At 37.0% G+C, this 22,509-nt stretch overlaps 1 protein-coding gene across 3 annotated transcripts in view; it reads left to right on the forward strand.

Annotated features, from left to right (window-relative positions):
• DPH6 (diphthamine biosynthesis 6) overlaps positions 1 to 22,509 on the forward strand; it is a 201,530-nt gene that overhangs the window by 84,990 nt on the left and 94,031 nt on the right. For all 3 annotated transcript variants that reach the window (XM_074148897.1, XM_074148896.1, XM_074148898.1), the window contains exons 10-12: positions 826 to 957; positions 4,662 to 4,791; positions 8,334 to 8,508. In XM_074148897.1, coding sequence (XP_074004998.1) covers positions 826 to 957; positions 4,662 to 4,791; positions 8,334 to 8,508 — 437 coding nt within the window. The remainder of the gene's footprint in view (positions 1 to 825; positions 958 to 4,661; positions 4,792 to 8,333; positions 8,509 to 22,509) is intronic.

Raw genomic sequence — 22,509 nt, forward strand, 5'->3', positions numbered from 1 at the left:
AGCCTGTCCCCATTCAAGGAACCTCAGGGTGACATGCATGATCAGGTTTAGCAGCCTAGCAAGTTACTGTCCCTTAGGAGAGCTGCAATAACTAATCATATGCCTGATACTAAGCACTGCCTCCAACATGAGGTGGTTAAAACCTGAGTTCATAGATTGGTACTGTCATTGAAGTTCCACAGCATCACTGTTACACTACACCCAAAGATTAGTAAACTTTTCCTGAAAACTAAGTTTCATAGCGTAATAGTGTTTGATATTGAAGAGTATTTAGGCTCTTGAATATGGATAAGTGCCTGGTGGGATGTTAAAAAATGCCTTATTGTGTTACGTGTTTGCTAAGATTATCAGAACCAGGTTAAACACAGGGCTTCCATTAAAATTTGGTGTATAAATTCAAAGATATCCTGTGTCACTTAGGTACTTTTGAAAATTTTAATGTGTCACGTCACAGTGTCACATCTTGTGCCAAGTCTGTATCAAAATAGGTAGAAAAATTGTAAAAGGTCAGCAAAAATGGAAAGAAGGAGGGAAAGTACTGAAATTCTCAGCTAAATACTACTTGTTGGCATATTTTCTGAAGGCAGTGTTAGAGAAGGATTTGTCAAGTAGCATTTGGAAGTTTTGTTACCAGCACACTTAAAAGTAAGTTTTTGTTTTGTATTTACTTGTCTGTAAATATGTTTTGAAGATGTTTTTACAGTTCGTGATTTTTTTTCTTTTCTCTGTGTAAATTCTTTTTACTTAAACAATTTAAAATGTATTCTTGGTTAATCTGAAATCTTTCATTATTTTCATCAGAGTTCTATTCTTTTTTTCCGATAGGTAAGACATTTGGAAGTTCAAGAAGATCCCTGGGTGGCTACCAGTGGTTTTCAGGTATCACTGCTCACTTCCTTCCATCAGAAGGCAAAAATGCTCAAGACGCAGCAAGGGAAGCATTTTCTTCTCTCCGAGGTGCTTTATTCACTTATCTGCTGTTAATTATACTGGTTTTAATATAGTATAAAGTAAGAATCTGTATTGTCGTATTGTTTTTATAACTTTAAATGTTGTGGTTGTCAGTTTCCCGTCTTATTTTGTGTTTGATTGGAATCATTAATATCAAGACTGCCAGCTTTAATATTGAACATATCATAATTTGACTGGCTTTTGAAGACCCTAGAAATCCAGAGTAGTGTTCATATCACTGTAACAACACTATTTCCACAGTACTTACTTGCTTTATATCTTGCTTTATAGCTTTCTTGCAATATATACTGTGTGTGTGAGTATGCACGTGTGCTTTGGATGCTGCCTACTTGCTAAAGCACTTTTGTAGCTACCATAATTTTAAATTAAGTTTTCTAGAAAGCTGTTGCACATTTTGGCATCTAGGATTAGGTCAGTAGCAGTAAATCTCATTTATATTCTTAATGTAAAGGAGAAAATGCTATCTTGGGAATCATGAAATCCATGTTCCTTACTGTCCCTCTCTTACAAGATACTGACATATAAAATAAAATGTTCACATTTTTTGTTGGTTATTTTTTGCATTCCAAATTTTAAGTAAAGCATGTTTATACAGGCTTATTTTCATTCATAAGAATGGAAATATTTTTTTAGTATCTAAATAGGTAGGCTCGTATTCTTGTTCATGAACTTCTGTGAGGTATTGTCCTATAAAATCTTATTTTTTGCATGTGCAACTGAGTATTCATAATTGAATATAGGATGATGAAGAAACCTTAGAATGTTTTCAGAGACAAAGAAATTATACTTTGTAAAAGGTCCTTAGTTTTTGATTGCTTGGAAATGAGCAAGGTGGATGTGATCAAACTTGTAGTAAAAGACAATAGTATTTACTGTAAATCTCCTGGGCTGATAATCTGTAAACTGAAGCAAAAGGGTTGTGTAATGTTTTGTTTTGTTCTCATTATATTTGAATGGAAAACTGCCAGTAAAAACATTATACATTTTTGCCTTAGCATCTGTCAAAAAAGATTGTGTCTCTGACTAGTACAGTAGCCTATTGCTTAAAGCAAATTACTTGCATTAGCTGTATTATAGTTGAGAAAAACAGTAATTTTCTGATCCGTGGTAGAAAGTGTCAGTTCTCACATTTCCTTTCGTTTTTCTCTTTTTGGAAGTGGGTGTGGAAGACTGATTGAATTGTGGTTCTGTCGTGGCGAAGGAAACAATTTGTTTCTGGGAACTTAACTGAGCTGCTTTTTCTGAACTCATGATCTATACAGCAGTTCAGTTTTCGGTGCTATGAGAATGGAAGAAGCACAGGTGTTTTAACCATCTCTTCTCTGGGTTAGCTGATTTAATCGCCTCTAAAGAGGATAAGTGCTGCTAAAAGGATTCAGGAATGGAAATATATTACTAGGTGTTATGAAACATGTGGTTGTTCTGTAAAGTGGATGGAATTCTCCTGTGAAGCTAAGAACTGATTAATGTTTACATTTATTTTCTTAAACTCTTTTGCTAAACTTTTCTTTAGATATCATGGGAAGATGACATAGATGGCAGTGCTTTACATATAAAGCAGCTCTGGTGAAGCTGTACAATGGCAAAGCTCCCTAGGCTTGAGGGAACTACACAGACTTTTATTACATGAAAATTTAGTCTAAAATACTACTTCCTGTAGACAGTTTTGAGGCTGCCTTTTGTGGCTCTTGGCCTAAGGATCCTGGATAACCTATTTAAAAAAAAAAAAAAAAAAGTTGTACCTTGGCCAATGTCATCTTTTGGATCTGTTCTTTTTAGGCAAGTCTGCCTAAATAAGGATGAGTGTGACCTGATCATATTTTATAAATTATTTGGAACAGTGAATGGCTTGAAAGTCAACAGAAAGGTTGTATGGTTTCCCTGTACATCCTGGAGATGTGCTATGTAAGAGTCCTGCCTTGGGAAACGGAACTTGTCAAGAACCCTGGTTCATCATTTATGCCTTTCTGCTAGATACAGTGCTTTGGGAGGCCAATTTTACTCTGCTTACAAGCTACGGAGAAATTATTTCCCATCATTCCTCTAATTCAAGTAAAAGAAAAGGGGATTGTACTTTTATTTACTTTAAGAAGATTTTTTTTAAAATAAATCTAGAAATTCTGAATTTATCCAAATATCTTTGCCTTCAACTTGCTGTACTACTGTTACATGTCCACAAATTTGAGTTAGTTTGTTGGCTTATGCATTTTAAACTTAGACCTGGGTTTGCTTTGTTTTGTTTTTTTCCCCTCCAGTATTACATATAATGCTGCAGAATTTTAACTGCAGGCCAAAACTCTGTCGTCTTGACTAAAATGGCAGCTGGAAATCTGAAAAATGTCCTTGTTTCCTCCTTGACTGATGACATAGCAACTGGTATTGACCTAGTGATTGCTATCAGGCAGTATTCAAATACTTTTATATTTCTGAACAGAATTATCATTATGTGCTAATTTCTCAGCTGATATTTCTGCAAATGTATCTTGACTTCATAGGAGTTCTATTTTAATTGCTATGTAATCTCTTATATCACTTAGTGCATGCCTCCTTTTCTGTCAATGAGAATTCCCAGATAGCCAACACTAATGGCAGTATCACTAAGTAAAGCTGAGACATTTAAAGCAAAATTCAGTATTGGTGTGACCAAACTGAGCTTTATCGAAGTGTATCAACTCCTGAACTGCCTTAAAAGAGCATAGAAATGTATTTCACAAAAACAAATTTTGTTTCTCACTAAAGCAACAGCCAACAGAGATTGTCTTCATACTCGTACTTCTCCACTGGAAAACAAATATATATAGATATGTACAGGTACACACTGTAACAGTAAAGTTTAAAGTCTAGGTTAGGTCACATGGAACTCTGTTATTATGTATGTTCTGTATTCAGAGAAGATTTTGTTCTTCATTTAGTTTCTATTGCTTGTGAGTTACAAAAGGTCCACACTGCAGAGCTGATTCACGTATCTGGTTATTGTATTGATTATGTTTATATTCTCCTTAAGTGCTATGACTGAAATCTTCCTCGCATACCCATTCAGGTGATCTTGACTTCCCAGTATCTTTTCTTTAACTGTCTGCTTGAACTTCCCTCTGCTCTCATCTTTCCTTCATTTCTCCTGTGGCTACTTCTGTTTCCTGTTGTCTGTTTTGCCATTTGTTTATGCGGAGCTTACTATCGCAGTGAGGGTTTTTAAAAACAGCTTAGACAAGCATCCCTCTGGAATAGTATATAAATATTTGATCTTTTCTTTGAAGAGGGTGATGCACTAGAGGACCTGTTATTGTCCTTTCTAGTTCTGTACTTCATTCAAATTCTTTTATAGATTACTAGCATTCATAGACTGAAAATTAAAAAAAAGACAAGGTAATAAAACTTACGGATACAAGGAATTTGGACTGTAACATATCTACTTACATTAATGCATGTTAAGTTTTCTTAGGGCAAGAATTCACCGCTGCTCAAGGTGGATACGTTTTATTTGCATTCTGTTTCTGTACTTTTGGAAAACTAACATGAGAAAGAGTTCCATGAAAAAAATAGGTATTACAGGGAGAAAGCCAGTATGTTAAGGCAACTATTAGGTTTATTACTAGTTGGTTTGCTGAACAAAATCAGGAGGCCTATGCTATCTTACTACACGTTTTAAATATTCTGTCTTTAACAGCTGTATTATTTTTATCCTGCAGCCAATATTACTTCAGAGGGATTGAAACTGAAGGATGTTATTTTGGTTCATCTGTATATGAAGAGCATGAAAGATTTCAATGTTATAAATTCAGTTTATGTGACAGAATTTGATTTGTGTCCACCAGCAAGGTAGGATTAGACTACTGCTTTAGTATATTTATGATACACTGTAATATACTGAATTATTGTTACCATATTTATGAAACTTTTGTCCAAATGTTTGTGTCTCAAAGTCTTAGAAGTAGACTTTTGCTGCCTTCTGGAGTAATCACATCAGGGCTGCTCAACTCAAAACACTAGGGTTGGAAATTCTTTCTTAATGTATACCATAAGGTTTATAAATGCCCGCCTCCTCCCCCCCTCCCCCCCATGGCCTTACAGAAGAATAATACGTTTTTTTCAAGTCTCAGTTCTTCTCTGTGACTTGATTAAACTGACAAGTCTTTTGTATTGGTGGGATGTTATTTGCTTTTGTTTGTTTGCCTTCCTTGACCTGCTGGCAATGCTCCTCTGAATGAAGCCAAGGATATCATCAGTCCTCTTTGCCACAAAGTCATGTTGCTGGCTCATGTTCAACTTGGTGTCCATCAGGAATCTCCAGGTCCCTTTCTGCAAAGCTGCTTTCCAGCCAGCTGGCCCCCAGAATATACTGGAGCATGGGTTTGTTCCTCCCCAGATGCAGAACTTTCAAATTCTCTTTGTTGAACTTTGTGAGGTTCCTGTGTGCCTGTTTCTCCAGCCTGTCAAGGTCCATCTGGATGGCAACATGAAGCTCTAGTGTATTTGCCATTCCTCCCAGTTTTGCATCATCTACAAACTTGCCAGTTTGTACCTGTGTACAAAGGGTACATTCTGCCCCATCATCCAGATTATTAATGAAGGTGTTGAACAGGATTGGACTCAGTGTTGACTCCTGGGGTACACTGCTAGTTACTGGCCACCTGCAAGACTTTGTGCCACTAATCTCCACCCTCTGGGCCTCACTGTTCAGCCAGTTTTCAGTTCACCTCACTGTCTACTCATCCAGCCCATACATCAACAGCTTCTCTATGAGGATGTTATGGGAGACAGTATCAAAAGCCTTATTATCAATGATTATTAAGTCTTTGTAAAAGTGATAAGGTTTGGAACCTTCTAGGTCCTCGTGACAAACCTTATTCACCTTGTTTATTTTGATAAATGCAAAAGCAAAATTCTTAGCTGAAGAGGTGCCCAAGATGCACATCATTTGATGATGGGAGATATTTCAAGACAGTACCAATATATACTTTGTTCCTTATCTTCCCCTGCTTAAATGCATTGGCTGTGTTTGAAGATGAATGAATACCAGATGAGATGGGTCTTTGTCTTGATCCTTTGGGGTCATTCTTAATGTCTTGTGTTTCTATCAGATAACGATTGTTAGGTGGGTAGCTTAGCTGCACTTATGTATTCAGTAAGAATGCAAGTTAAGAATGCAAGAAAAAAATTATTTCAGGCTTCTGAATACACTGATGATAACACTTTTGTTCATAGATCCCTAAATCATAGCTTTTTAATACCTGTCGTTGTACAGAATACTCAACATTGCATCCAAGTCCACCCCTGACATAACAAAACAGCTTAATGGTCTAGGTATGCAGTATGATTCCTACGTTATTTGGGTGTGTTGTGTTTGTTTTTTTTTTTCTTTTTGAAATTGGATAACAAACACCTAGCCTGTGAAGTTTTTTGTTCTGCTTTTTTTTAAAGTTATATGTTAAAACTAATTTTCCGTTTGTAAATTCTATATTGCCTTTGTCAAAAGGGCTTATTTCTTATTACAGTAATTTATGTTCTTAAGCATCTGAGATAATATGCTCAGTATGTAGAACTGCTATAGCTTGAAAAATTCAACTTGGATCATAGATTAATACAGGTTGGAAGGGACCTCTGAGGGTCATCTGGTCAAATCCCATGCTCAAAGCAGGGTCTACTCTGAGGTCAGACCTCATGTCTTACTTTTAAAACCATCTGTTTAGCAATTTTCTAATGTAAAATACAATATTCTCTATTCTTATGAAAAAGTATGGGGTGTAGTATAGGCATGTGCATTTTAAGTATAGCATGACAAATAGTTGAATGATGTTGTTAAAGTAATATATATCATGATAGAGTCACATTCTCCTACGCTGTCTGGGTGTCAGAAGAGACTAAAAGAGAGCAGGAAGAGGCTTCTTTGAGATGCTGGTTGTAGGCCAGAATTACTAAATCGCAGAGAGATGGAATGTTGGTTGTGTGTGCCTTAAGAGGAGGGGTCTAGTCCCAGCTGTAAACTACACAAAAATGAATCTCTGTTCCTATGTATCTTAAGTTCTCTTTGTGACACATCCCCTTTTCCCGATTTAGCGTCTTTCATTTCTCATGATGCTACATGTTTTAAGCCTTCACATTTGCATAGCCAGCCACATAATCTTTCGTCATTAAAATAACAGGTAGAAAGATTAGGAAGTTGCAGGAAAATGGCTTTTTATGATTACTTTTATGGAACGAACAGATTTATGTTGCATTTTGTTCAGAAGAAAAATTATACAGCGGTTTGCATGGCTGCATCATTGCATTATGCACAGAGACCTGGTTGTGGGAGTTCTCACAAGCAATATGCTGGAAGCACTGACTCAAGGGTGTGGATCTGCACTAAATTTGCAAAATTGTCTTGAAAATTTACCAGCCCAAGCAGAAAATCCATTCATCCATGCTTATGATGATGGTAATGAGGAAAAAATACTGTATTTGCATGTGGGAGGAGGGGAGAAAAATAGCTTTCTTGTAAGAAATAAGCAAGATGAGAAGAATTTTGTAAGGTTATGTTATATGATATGTAAAGAGAACAAGTAATTTTTTGTTGGATTCCTGCTGGGAGCTAAATGACTTTTTTATGCATGGACTGCAAAATATAATTACTTCTCAAGCTTTGAAATGTTGATTTCCCCCACCACACGCCCCACATCCCCTGCTTTTCTCTGGCCACATGCAACAGACCATCTGTCTGTTTGTCTGTCCATCCAGGCACTCAGTCTTCCTTGGAGCAAACAAAAGTGAAATTTTTAAATGAATGCTTAGCTATGTTTTCAGTCCTGTCACAAGTGTGTCTCTGTCATGCAACTTGAAGTATAACAGAAAAAATGTGTTCAGTATTGCATGATAACATATGAGAAGTATGTAAATGAAAAAAAATAAGCTGCTGCTTTTTAGAAACCTGAATCTCTAGTCCAGCCATTGGAAGGAGATTCAGTGGAAAATGCATGGAGGTAAGAATATGATACACTCTGTCTAAAGGCTGCTTAGCATAACTTACCTGGCATGTATAAGATTGTGTGGTCGAGGGTTTTTTTTTGATGAAAGAACTCATGTATTCTTAACAGTGATATACATCGTAAAAGTAATCAAGTGGAAACGAGCCACTGGCTATGATGCTAGTTTCTTCTTGGTAGTGGAAATTTAACTTGTTGGAGGTCTGAAGTTGATCGTTATTTTGAGAGGAGATAACTGTGTAGATGCTGGTGGATTGTTGTGATACTATAGCTTTGGTTTAAGTTCCTGACAAAATTTCATAACTTAGTATCCAAAAGAAAAACCCATGGAAAATAAATGCTGAAAGTTGGTGCAAGCAAACTTTCTGTTTGAAAAAAATAATTGCCTTGTGTTTTCAGAGTATGTGTGGAAACCCTGTTACCTGATGGAGTACTGTTTTGCATTGACTGCCTTGCACACAAGTACAACGTTGCAATGGATGATGTGTTACGTGAAGAAAAACTGGTCATGCATGTACAGAGCATTTCCCACTGGGCACCTGCTAGCATAGGACCTTACAGTCAGTCAGTCAAGGTAGGGAATCTTTGTTACTTCATGTGAACTACATGTCATTTTACTGAAACAAGTACAGTTATAAAGTGTCCTTCTTTCCCATCTGAATGTGCAAAAGAAAATGGGGGGGAAAAAAAAAAGAAGCATTTTGAATTTTTATTTTTAAAGCATGGACAAAACAAAAATTTAACCTGCATCAGTCTTTCATTTCAACTTTTCATAAGACAAGTTAAATTATTCTTTGCAGAGAATCTCAAGAACAGCCTACTTTTGTTGTATATTAGACGTTACACATAGACTTTTATAATCCACTTAGAATATAAGCAGAATTTAGGAACATCTGAGGATATTTGAAATTTCTTTGTTAAAGCAAGCAAGTTCAAACTTTTTTATAGGTAAGTCAATCCTAAAATGCTTATTTAATGAAATCCTTGTTGAGGCTATTGGTACTGCTTAACCATTTAAAAGCACAGCAAGGTTGAAGGACTGTTCTTTTTTTTTCAATTTAATAACAAACTGAATAGAATATTACACACTATTTTAAAGTATCATGGAAAAGTGGACCAAAATTTGATGAAAAATCTTTTTTTCCTAATATGGTACCTCTTGCCCAGCTAGTACCATTCAGACAGTTGATGAATTGTCTCACCTTTTCTGTTGCAAAAAATGTATATATTCCTTTCTTACCAATATTCCTCTTGTGTAATACGTTGTCCAGTCCAAATTATTGTGTTGTGCAAGCTGATTTAAGCAACATGTTATGGCACCTGTTTTAATTTCCTGAAACTTAACTTAGAGTCTGCAAGCCCACATAGTATAATGGACGCACAATTGTACTTTGTTTTGTCTTTTTAATTTTCCATAAAATGGTATAATCTTTCTTAGGTGGGTTTTCAGAACTTCCTTGGACTATGTATGGGCAGGTATTAAGTTTTTCAGGTCACCAGCGCAAGTATAGCCCTTCAGCATGTTTTAGGAATAGAATATATTTTCCAGAATAAATAAGGAAGGAAAAAAAGTGGGTTTTATAATCTTTATAGTCAACAAAAATGATTTAAAATTATAGTAATTTTATGATGATGACATGTTGATCAGTTTTATATATTTGAGGAACAGAAGCTTAACGATCTTAAACCAGTAAGTGGTTATTGCCTTATGTTGAGTATATGTAGATCTTGTTTTTCATTTGCTCGACAACAATTGAACAATTGAATTGTTGTCTTTTCAGTCCAATATGAAGTTTGATGGACACAGAGGGATCATCATGTATTTTAGCAGTGTTTTTGCTCAGTTCAGAATAGGCCAAGGACTGTAATATTCAGGGTATTGCAAGTTGGAATTGATGTGCACTGGCATGTAAGAGCGGAGCTGGCAATGGAAGGGTGTAGGTAGTTCATGCAAACTATGGAATTCACACTTCAAGCTCAACAAATCACTCAGCAGAGCATCAGTTTAATTCTGTAGGGACCTTACAGGATCCTGCCAACAGCGCTAAGAGGACAAAAAGTAAAAATTTTAAATTTACCATGAGAATATCCTGACCTCAGTCTGATAGACACCAAACAACAGTGGCAGAATGAAATTAGGACTTTCAAAGTATTTTTAGCAAAATCAAACTTCTTCCTCTTTTGGGGTTAACATTCTTTAAAAACAACTTCAGTCTTTCTACTTGCAAGATGTAGATGTAAACTATTGTAAGATGCAATATGAATGACTTTCTTATAATTAAGAAAAAACAGAGACCATTTAATATATTTTTCTTGGTCCAACTCTTTTATTGGTGCAGAAACCTCTGCCAATCCTAATGTTTATATCAGCAACTGGTATGTAAGCTACGTTAGGGTTATTGTAAAGGCTGTACTGCTGATCTCAGTAGTGTATAACAAGTTCTCTGATTATGTCCTTCTAACAGTAGTACCACAGCTTGTCTAGGCTATTCAGTCTGGGAATATGTGATGACACATGATTTGCCTTTCTCCAGATCTTTGTGTCACAGTAGGTACCAGCCCAGTTTGTACTGGTCATTAGTGGTAGTAACTTGGTATTTTTACTAAAGGTGCTTCATGGTTTTACTTCTCACTGTTGTTTATCAGATCGTTATTTTATTTTCATGTTTTAATTTTGTTTTACCAATGAATTAGAGGATTATTCAAGACTAAGCAGTAATTACTAGCTTATATAGAAACAGCTTACTTACCATTTTCACAAAAGGTAATGGCACAGTTGTACATCAGGGAGTTAAACATGAAGATGCTCTGCAAAGCAGCGTTGGGGAGTGAGTAATTTATACTGAGAGCTTATTCATGATTATTTATTTTGCAAGAACATTATTTGAGCATTTATGAACTGTGAGCATAGTTCATTAAAAAAATAATAATTGAAAAACAGTCCAGTGCAGCTGAAACACTAACCACAAATACTTATCTAAGAACACATGGAAAGTTGACAGTGTTTGTACCAGATGTTCTTCTAGTATGTTAATGTAGTTTAAAAGTCTGTTTGCACTTAGAGTTTGTTTGCTTTGGCAAAGTTGAGAAAATGTTTTTCTATCTGTAAATGAACAAATAACCTGCCACAGTAGAATTTATCTTACTCTCATATTCTACAATAATTTTTAGGGTGACATAATGTATTTTATACACATACTGACATACATACATACATCTATGACTTGATTTTGTCTGTTGAAGCTTTCAGCTTTTCCTTGTGACCTCAGATCTCTTCCTCTGACAACTGCCAAATCCCAGTTTCAGCCATCCTTCAGGCACCTTTTTCTGAGTTTTCTCCTCCGCACTGTCTGAACTCAATAGCACAAAGTTAAAAAACCAAAAAAGTATTCTTACTTTCTGATTCCAATGTCCAGATCCCTAAAACTTGATCAAAATTGGCTTCTTTTTTTTTTTTTCTGTTTACTTACCTTACAATAAATTATTTTTTCCTTTCATTTTTCTGATCATCAAGGCATGATACAGGAACAGATAATACTGTAGGAATGATAGTGGGAATAAAGAGTCTTGCATCTAGTTTAAGACAGTGATACTTGCAGTGGCTCTAATGTTTCCTTGCTAAGAAGACTTAGTTCCTACTCTTGCAGTGAAGCTGAAAATGGTTTGACAGATATAGTGCACAATTTGTAGCAGATGGCTTTAAAAGGAGAAGGTGGTGTTGGAAATAGCCTTGTCTATTATGTACACAAGGAGAGATTACCTGGCTACTTAAACTATCTGACTGGTTGCAGTTTTCCAAAGGCATGCTTAGCTGTTAAACAAAATGCATATTTTAAGTAATCCATGCATTTAGGAATGCATGAGTTATCCTTGTAAGATCAGCTGAAGAAGGATGAAGAAAGAAAGATGTCAGAAAATTCCTATTAGTGAATCAGGGATTGAAAAAAATCATGGTATGATTCATAAAAATATAGTTAACCCTTTAAAATACTTCTTTTTTTCACATACGTACAGCTGATTGGTTGTTTGTTTGCTTTCTTCCCATCTTTTCCTTTTGTGATTCAACAACAGTATGCTAATTACATTATTTATATTATATTACATTATATTGTACTATACCATGTGTAGTAATATAAGGGTAGAATACTTGGAGCTTCCAGTGGGTGGAAAAGTGATAGTCAACAGTTCAAAGTCTAAATCGTGTTCCTCTGGGATTGATGCTTGGGATGATACTCTTAACGTCTTAATCAACAACTTGGACAATGGGATTGAATACACGCCTAGCAGGATTGTGGATGACAGTAATTTGGATAGTGGTTGATGCACTGGAAGGCAGGGCTTCTATTCAGAGATACCCAGACAAGCAACTGATGACAGGAGCCTCACGAAATGGAACAGAAACGAAGGAAAAGTCCTGCAGTTTGGATGGAATAGTCCCATGCAGCAGTGTAGGTGGGGACCGTCTAGGTAGTAGATCTGCGAAGAAATAACTAGAGGTCCTGATTATCAGCAATCTAAGTATAAGTTGGAAGTGCACCTTTGCAGCCATGAAGGGTAACTACAGACAAGGCTGCATTAGCAAGGTGGTAGCCAGCAGGTCTTCAAAACCTGACTGCACAAGGCCCTCAGCAAACTAGTCTAATGTCTAAGTTAGCTCTGCTCTAAGCATGAGGTTGAATTAGGTGACTCTAGAAGTCCTTTCCAACCTAAATTTGTCAGATTATATGATTATTAAAATTACAGATTTACTGACAGAATAACAGAAAGGAAACAGTGTTATTGTAGAAAAAAAAGAAGTGCTTGCCATAAAACTTTCTGTTGAGGAGATCATTAATGGTTATGTATGGAAGAGCAATTAAGACCCTGTAACTTTAGTAGATGAAAGAAAGCAAGTTGTACTTTAATGGCATTGGCATGCCCGCTCCTATATAAGTAACCTTGTCACTGATGTAAAAGTTACAGTTACTTCCCTAGCCGTTGCCAGAAAAAGTTATGTGTAATGTGAGGGCAACCTGGAAACTGTTCGAAATTGTATGGAGACTGTAAGTACGCAAGTAAGAAAACAATGGGACTAAACTGAACACTGCGTCTTTGTTGTTCATTTCTGTGTTACATCATATGCTTATTAACTGAAGATTAACCAACTTGTCTATGAAACATTTTATTTAATTATTACCATTGGCCAGAATTGGCTGTTGAATCAAAGCTGTCTGTTACCACTGAGGGACGTGGCATACAGTCACGCCCTGCATCACAAAGTCCACCAAATAGCAGGGGTTAACTCTATTGCCTCTTGGAGTGTACCCTCAGCTAGGAAGTTCCAGTTTATTGATGAGACATCTTAAAAAGAAACATTAGGGAGAATTAGAAGTGCTATCTTATTTTAAGTAGATCCTTGCTTCTGTCAGTGATTTTGGTTCATGCCTCAAGGCATGCAAAAGTAGAAGTCAGTCATTGATCCTGATGTTGAGAATGGGATCAGTCATCACTGGTAAGAGTCTCCGGTGTGCCCAGAATATTTGAAATGGGTGTTTAAAGGGAAATTTGGAATGATTTTTTGGGGTTTTGGATCCAAGCTTCTTGCTTTCTAAGAAGCTGAAATATGAAGAGATAACTAAGCATTTGAGATAACAGCATGAGGGACAAAATGTGATTTTATTCCACACCACCACCACTTGCTGGGAAGAAAACCAAGGCTGTCCTCTTAGTGTGCTCCAAGACATGTTAGTATTAAGGAAAATTACTGAATTATTACATAAGTGTATAGTAAGTGATGTTCCCCATAGAATGCTTTAGGGCTTTTCATCTTCACTTCATCATCATTAGGTTTATGTTCTGGTGAAAATGCACCAGGATGGTCTGTGATACAAATTTAGATGCAGGCAAGAATATTTTAGCATATGTATCTTGGAAAGAGTTTTCTACCAAAAATGTTATATGTAGTTTATAAACACTTAAAAATAAGTCATAATGAGTTGTTATAAAATACAGGAAAAATGTTGGTGTGTTTGGAAATGGAAAAATTACTCGATTAGAAATGCGTCAGAGGATGAAATCTTCAGTTTCACAGACCAGGAGTAGCTAATGTTAGGAACTATTACAGTGAAATTTGTAAAAACCCTATTGCTTAGTTACGGAATGACTAATTGTTGTGATTTTTTTTCTTAGTCTGGAGATTTGAACTCATTTATAGATAAGGGATCAAGAAAGATCTGAATATTAGAAGTTTTGTAGCTTTCAGTATCTGAATCAGTAGTTAATTTAGGCAGTTTGGTAAGATATTTTATGGTATTTTTTTATGGTTTGATGGGAAGCATGATATCCTGAAGTAGATTACCAAATATATTGTTTTTTCTTATGACTTGATCCTAAGTCCTGTCTCCATCATTTATTTCTTAGGAAATTAGTAGATTTCCTCTTCCATTCTTTCACTCTGTTTTTGTTGTTGCTTGCATAAATCAGGAATGAGGGATTTACTTTGTATTGTGATTACTAAGTGGATTACTATAGTGAAGAGTAAACTGTATAGTTAAAACCAAGTGATCTATCGTTTTCTGAGAGTCAGAAGTTATTATACAAGAATCTTTTTCAAATGGTGCTGACTTTTCTTCATTGATATAATAAAGTCTGATCCAAGTGGCTATTTAGCTAAGAATATCATCTTCCTCAGTTTATCAGTTTGAGGTAATTACTCAAAATTATTACTCAAAAGTATTGCTCTGCCAAGGAAGAGGCCACAAGGTTTAATTCTGGGTGTGCTATTTACAGATTAATTAGGACATTTAACTTCATTTTTAATACTAACGGATTAATCCCATAAAAATTAGTGATCTCGGAGGAGTCAGTTGTCAACTTCTGACAGGATCTCTTTGCCATAATCTATTAAAATGCTGCTTTTATCTTGTCTTGCCTGTGTCATATTTTATGGATTTTTTCATAAACACTGCCTATACTTCATAAATGTCTCAATTTTCTAGTCTATTAACATTACTTCAAAAGCAATTGATAAAAGAGTAGGGCATGCATGAAATAATACACCAATAATGTGAAGTGCTGGAGGCAAGAACAGTGGGTAGTATCTTCACAGCTTGTGAGCTGAAACAATGAAAGGATGTTTTATCTACTACAATAAAGAAACAAATGATCATTTTTGATAGTATAAAAAAGATTGCTAGTAATTGGGCAGATGAAAAATGGGTTACATGGAAAATATAGCACATTTTGAAAATAACTGATTTGAGAAAACAAACAGCTGTGAGCATATATTTGCATTTTCCAAACCTTTCCCCTTCGATTATGATGGGTATTGCAGTCATTTTCACATTGTAGATACCATATTTTTAAATACTTGCAGTGAACTTCGAAGTAGGCAAATATATAGGATTCATAAGGAAATACGCATTTATGAATGAGGAGTTAAAAAAAACTATGCAAAATGAAAATACAGAAGTAAATGACCACTTTGGAAGTGTTCATAGTTGCCTTGGATTTGTGATAACTAACAAGTTAAGGAAAGATGAAACATAAAGGATCATTTTAATGAGAAAAAGTATTTTGTCTTTGCTTTTACTACATTTGTGTGAGAGATCCCATTTTTCCAGAATTTATCATGCAAGTTTCATTCATGAAATGGAGCAATTCACCTTCCCTAAGGTTCAAAACACAAATAGTGATTAAGTCAGAAAACAAAGAACATAAAAATGAACATAAAAATGAAGTGCAGCTTGTGAGAGGTCTCCATATGCAGGATATATGTAAGTACACAGTATTGTAAATAAAATTACATTAGATAAAATCTTAAAAGTAATAGAAACTTCTAAAAAAGCATCTATCACATTGTCTGTGCTTTTAGGTATTCTGAGCTCACACTCTGAAGAGCATCTCAGCTCCCGCTCACATCTAAGTGGCTCTCAGAAATCAGATGTGGAACTGACATGCTCAGTGCCCCCTGTGTGCATGCCCTCATTTAGAAAACATAAATGTTAAAACAGATGAAGTTACACTTGATATCTGTCTGTCAAAGCTTCAGTGGCCATCTTTTTACACAAAACAGATTAAGGCACTGTTGCTGGTTTCAGCTGCCTAATTTAGGACAATCATTCAGTATCAACCCCTCAGTTCTGCTTCACTCTGTGTCTATTAAAATTTACAAGGTAATTCTCTGTTTGCTTGAAAATTCTCTGACTGTGTAAACTTTGATGGGTGCTGTTGCCATCTGGGAAAACAGTCATCTCTCTGTTTTGTCTCCTAGTTCTGTAGTAATTCAGATTTAAGAAGGTGCAAAGCTAAACCATGCTCCCCAGAAGAGCTTAAATATGAGGAAAGGAGAAGGATGGCAGTTGTGTTTTGCTTAGGAAATGTAAAAATTAAGTCCGGGTCCCCTGTAGCCTGTGCATTTGATCGAGAGCTCACGCTTCCCAAATGTTAGTCTGCAGGGAATACTAGTGAGGTACTTCTCACTTTCCTCATTCAAAGTAACAGTTCAAGGGTGGGGGACCAAGAAAGAAAGTGTTAAACTTCAGTGTGGTTAGAGAGTTTAAACCATGGTGAGTGTAGATATCCTTGCTCTCGGGACTGTTTTTGGTTTATATGCGGCATCTCTGTAAAGTGGGAGATGTTTCCTGTGTCCTCAGATAAGGAGGCCTACCTTTCAGTTCTTTTGCATCCTGAAAATGTGGTCTAACTTTTGCAGTAAGGTAGCAACATCATCTTTTTCTTCAACTGTAGGTAAAGGAGCAATTATTTGTCTTTTTTTTTTTTTTTTTTTTTTTTTTTTTTATTATTGAGAGGAATTGTGCAGACACTAGAATTTCTTCAGTCCTGGACTGTGACTTTCCATCTGACTTAGGGTCTGTCCTTCAGACTGGAATTTAGCTCTGAGTTTAAGACAATGTGATGTATTTCATTGCTTCTAATTGGCTGGTTTAGAAAGCTACGTGTTCATTGTGCTAGCTGTTGTAAATCCAAGTAAGTTTTTCATTCAGAACTGTGAATATAACACAAAAAGAGAGTATCTTAAAAGCTTGATCTGTAGGTCTGTGAGAATTTTTTTCGTTGGTTAATAGAAAATAACCTTTTTAAAATAATCTCAGACAGCATTTTCACTTACCTAAGAGAAAGAGGACTTAACATTTTTGTGGTTTGGACTTCTACCTTATTCTGACAGTTCTCAAGCCATATTATATGCTCAGCATGAGTAACCTTATGTTTACTGATAAACCAAATTATTTTTCAATGTTCTAATAAAGCTTTAAGCCTGTGATTACAGCTTAATTATTGGCAAATACAAATACTTTCCTCATAATGACACACATGAAGGCTGGTGGCCTGCAATTTGGCAGTCTTATGGAAATGTGTTATTGTACTAAGTCTATGAGCAGTTACGTGTGAATATACCTCTCTCTGGGGGAGGAATCCCATTGAGTTCTGCTCGTATACTTAAATTTTATGTGTAAGAGTTTAATTTATGAGTGAAAAGCTCGCAACATTTATATTAATGGAAAACCTGCCCAGGATTTAGTAATGAAGATGAATCATAGGTTGCTTGATTACTATGAGCAGCCCATTCCAGGTAACTACTTGTTCCCTCCACTTGACGTGAATATCATACTTTCCAAGCAACTGAATGTGTGCAATGCATGACTGAATGTGTGCTGGAAATCATATTTCCAATTCTTCTAAGCATTGCCTTGATTTTTCCAGGCACAATCCCTTGGTATCTGAGAGGTTTTATTTAAATTTAAATGTATATTTTCCTACTTATCCTTCTTTGTGAACAATCTTGTTTTTTCTTATCTAGCACCCATCAAGTCCAAAAGAATGTTTCGTCTTTTTGAACATCGCTCTGTAATTAAAGGGCACATAGAGTAAGTGGTCTTCAAGTCATACCAAGCCAATTCCAAGATAAGAAAATCTTCAGCATCCTGTTTTCAAGCCCAGCTGAATCTCTTCAGCAACCTGTGATGTCAGTGATATGCTAACCTTGGTACCTTCTACCAGAATGAAAATCTTTAACATAGCATCAACAGTATAGCAGAAACTATGGCTCTTAGTGTATTTTGAACACTGTTATAAACTTTGGACCAGTAAATGACTAACAGTTTTCTTTCATGATGTCCCAAGAGGGGGACATCGTAATTTAATAATTACATAATTTAATAATTACAATAAACCACACTGCTATTTGCTTGCTGATCCTGTTGTCGCAAGGGAGTCCGTCCATGGTATTTTACATACTGTATTTCCACTCCCATAAGAAGCTTTATTTCCTAGGTTTTTTAAGGAGGGCTGATGCCAAAGATTGGTTTGAAATTTTGCTTTAAGATAAAACGAATAAAAAGGGAAGCAACTGTATAAGAAACAACCATAGCAATATCTAATCCCAATCTTATTTTACAATATTATCAGCCTAAATAAACTGACCAGCTCTGTCCTTGGCAGAGACCAGTGTTTCTGACCTATGAAAGATAGGAATAATTAGTGTTAGGGAGAAAATGAGAGGATTTTTTTTTTTCACCACGTTCTTAAAAAGAAAAATGTTTTGAAGCCATTCCCAGTGCTATTGCTTCATATGACAAATGCCAGAAGATCACCAATGTCATCAAAAACATAGGATTAAAAAATTTATAATAGACAAAACCGCACCTTCACTTGTTATACTTATTGTCTTAGTAAAAGATTTGGCTTTGTAATAACCAGCAATAAATAACATGATCAGAAACTGTCACTGAGAGAAGTGCTTTACAATCCCTAAGATTCAATGTCCACGTAGTGATTAAGAAAAAACAGCAAAAGGCAGAGTTGTAGTAATCATAAACCATGAGGACTGTATAAATGAAGCTGACACTAGTGGCAAAAGCTCCCGAAGAGAGACTTCAAAGAGATCGTCATTTCACTTTTGAGATCAAGGAAGTGTATTCACCCTGACTTGCAACTTCGTCTCTTCATCTCTTGACCTTTGGATTAAGCATTTGACACTGTCCCGCATGACATCCTGGTCCCTAAACTGGAGAGACACGGATCTGATGGCTGGACCGCTCACTGGATCAGGAACTGGCTAGGTGGCAGTACTCAGAGGGTTGTGGTCAATGGCTCAGTGTTCAAGTGGAAGCCAGTGACGAGTGCTATTCCTCAGGGGTCAGTACTGGGACCAGTGCTGTTCAACTTTTGTCAGCGACATGGACAGTGGGATAGAGAGTATCCTCAGCAAGTTTGCTGATGACACCAAGCTGTGTGGCACAGTCAACACGCTGGAGGGAAGGGATGCCATCCAGAGGACCTGGACAGGCTTGAGAAGTGGGCCAGTGTGAATGCCATGAAGTTCAGCCAAGCCAAGTGCAAGGTCCTGCACCTGGGTCATGGCAATCCCAGGCACAAATACAGGCTGGGCAGAGAATGGATTGAGAGCAGCCCTGAGGAGAAGGGCATGGGAGTGTTGGTGGATGAGAAGCTCAGTGTGAGTCAGCAGTGTGCACTGGCAGCCCAGAAAGCTGACCACATGCTGGGCTGCATTAAGAGAAGTGTGGCCAGCAGGTCAATGGAGATGATTCTGCCTCTCTACTCTGCTCTTGTGAGACACCACCTGGAGTACTGCATCCAGCTTTGGAGTCCTCAGCACAAGAAGGACATGGGCCTGTTGGAACGAGTCCAGTGGAGGGCTATGAAGATGATCAGAGGCCTGGATCACCTCTGCTATGAAGACAGGCTGAGAGAGTTGGGTTTGTTCAGCCTGGAGAAGAGAAGGCTCCAGGGAGACCTTGTAGCGGCCTTCCAGTACCTGAAAGGGCCCTACAGGAGAGATGGGGAAGGACTGTTTATCAGGGAGTGTAGCAATAGGATGAAGGGTAACAGTTTTAAACTGAAAGAGGGTAGATTTAGATTAGATATTAGGAAGAAATTCTTTACTGTGAGGGTGGTGAACAGGTTGACCAGGGAAGTTGTGGATGCCCCATCCCTGGAAGTGTTCAAGGCCAGGCTGAATGGGGCTTTGAGCACCTGGTCTAGTGGGAGGTGTCCTTGTCCATGGCAGGGGGGTTGGAACTGGATGATCTTTCAGGTCCCTTCCGACACGAACCATTCTGTGATTATTTACTATCTTTCTCAGATCCATAGACAAGGGAACCTGGGCAGGTCTGCTACCATACGCTCCTTCGATGACTATGCCATCCTTGAAACCTTCACCGAAACCTCAATCCCTTGTTATGCACACAGCAAGGTTTCTGCAGAGAACAAGAGACTTTCTCAACAGATTCCGTAACATAGTCTCTTGACCACAGCCTCATAGCCTTCTGCAGTACCTCTGTTCTGAAAGCCAGTATGCCACCTTGTGATGGTACCCCCTTGAAGGTTTATAAGAAAAGGACCAAAATTTGAAAACGGAAATAAACATCTCTATTTCTCCATGTGAAGAACTGTGTTTTCACTGATCTCGCCTGTACCTGATTTTATAAAACAATATGAAAATAACCTCACAAGTAGCCAACTTTTTAATTGGCGGCCTTGAAAAAAAGTTTCTAAATAATAATACTGTGGTATCATGGCATATCTGACATACACAGATGAAAATTTTGTATGGACTGGAAACAGACTCCTTTATTGATTTCTACTACAAATTCAATAATTATCAGCTTTCTGTCAGGCCACCTTTGGAATGTTCCTACACCAACATTACTTTCCTAGATGCTTTCATCAGTATCAAAACTGTAACTTAAAAATTGCAGCATGTAGAAAAAAATATGAGTCCACCTATTTTCATTAAAAAAAGTCTGTACCAAACTACTAAAAGTTGTAGTGTAGAGTCAGACCCTTAAGTAAGACATTTGTTCTGAGCAGAACACTTGGTATGCTCATCTCAGTCATCTAAAGGGGGGTTTTAATCTATAAAAAGACTCCTGTGAAAAGAGCCACCCAAATACAGTCTTAGGAATTACTTGAAAGGAAATGCCATTACTAATCCTAAATCCTTAGTTGTCATGTACCATCCATCCACGGAACTTTCAAAACATCATTACACAGTTACAGCCTATAGCAGAAAAAAGATCCTACTTTGGAAAAAAAAAAAATTGTCCAAGAAAAATCTTAGCAGAACCGCGCATCCTAGTGTTCAGAACAGCCCTCTTGCCTTGCTGAGCTTACCAGTAGAAGCAAATACTGTGCAAAACCAAGTAACACTTAGTGCATCAAGAGTGTGCCTGAGCATGAAATGGAAAACTTGGCAAGACAACTCTAAAGTAAATATGCTGCTATATGCTTTAGAGCCTCTAACCTACCTACCTGTCCTAATGTCTCCTAAGCAGTATTTTCTTCTCCTTTACCTCCTCTGCTGAAATTTCCTCATCTCCATAGTTTCCATTGTTCTTATAAAGACAGCACAATTGATAACTTATGTAGTTCTCACCTTGTTTTTAGCTTCAAAAGCTGTTGCATTTGTTTCAGACCAATCACCTACATTATCTCCTATCAACATGCGCCTTATTCATACTTTTTCTGTTTCTTCGAGTTCTGCTTCAGTATGTTTTGAGGGAGGGATCATAATCCGGGTTCAGACATCTTCTTAAAAATTATGTATTCACTATTGGCAAATTTATTTGGGTCCACTACATTATCTTGGCATTTTGGCACCACAAATGTTCCATCCCCCATCCCAGTTTGTTTTCGTTTGTGAATTTGATGCACGAGAGCCTGAGGGTTGAGCTCAGTAACTGAAACATTGTCTCTTTCTCTAGAGGTTGGGTTATGTGATTATTGTGACAGGTTTGAAGTGCTCATGTTCTTTCTCTTTGAATTTCCACTAGATTAACTGTTTGTGAGCCATGCCCTGCCCTAGATACTTTGTCCCTAGACATTCTCTAACGTATACAGAAATGTCTTGGTTCTTTGTGTAGCTGGGATTTCTCCTGACTAAGTTTATCCAAATTCCACTTGTGAGGACACCTTGTGTTACTGTGTACCTACTGGGGCACTCAGATGGACCAATCTTTCTTCCCTCTTTGCTTGTTTCCTACAGCTCTCCTTATACTTGTTCGTTCATAGTAAGACACCTTCTGCTGTAGTGCAGTTTTATGGGAAGGTATCCAAAATTTACCAGATGTTACAAGACATCAAGTTAGTAATTTCTTCACCTTTACTTCTCTGCAGAAGTACTCTTCTTCTGAGACACCAACATCTCCTGATAAGCATAGCTGTGTCTTTGTGTAGTACTGAAAGTAAGTTCAAGCTGACCTGGTTGTGATAAACTGGTACCCTCTGCATCATTACACACTGAAATAGTGTTCAACATCAAAATGTGTCAAACTTCTTTTTTTCCATCCATCTTTTGATACTTCAGTGCTGGTATCTATTTTAAATGTGAATTTTTTTTAATGTGAAGTCTTTGCTTTTAGCTGTTTTTTACTGCTGAAACCATAGTTGGGCAATTCAATCTGAAGCACTGTGCTGCTCTTCAAGCTGTTTTCCTTCTTGCACTCTAAATGCAAGTAAACCACATGGCATCTATCTCCCTCAGGCAGTACATGCAAAGGTAGTTGTCTAGAGAGCCCATATGGGTTGTTTGGATGGTCTTGGTGAGATCATCTAC

The sequence above is a fragment of the Numenius arquata genome, chromosome 6 (genome assembly GCF_964106895.1).
Source record: "Numenius arquata chromosome 6, bNumArq3.hap1.1, whole genome shotgun sequence".
NCBI lineage: Eukaryota > Metazoa > Chordata > Aves > Charadriiformes > Scolopacidae > Numenius > Numenius arquata.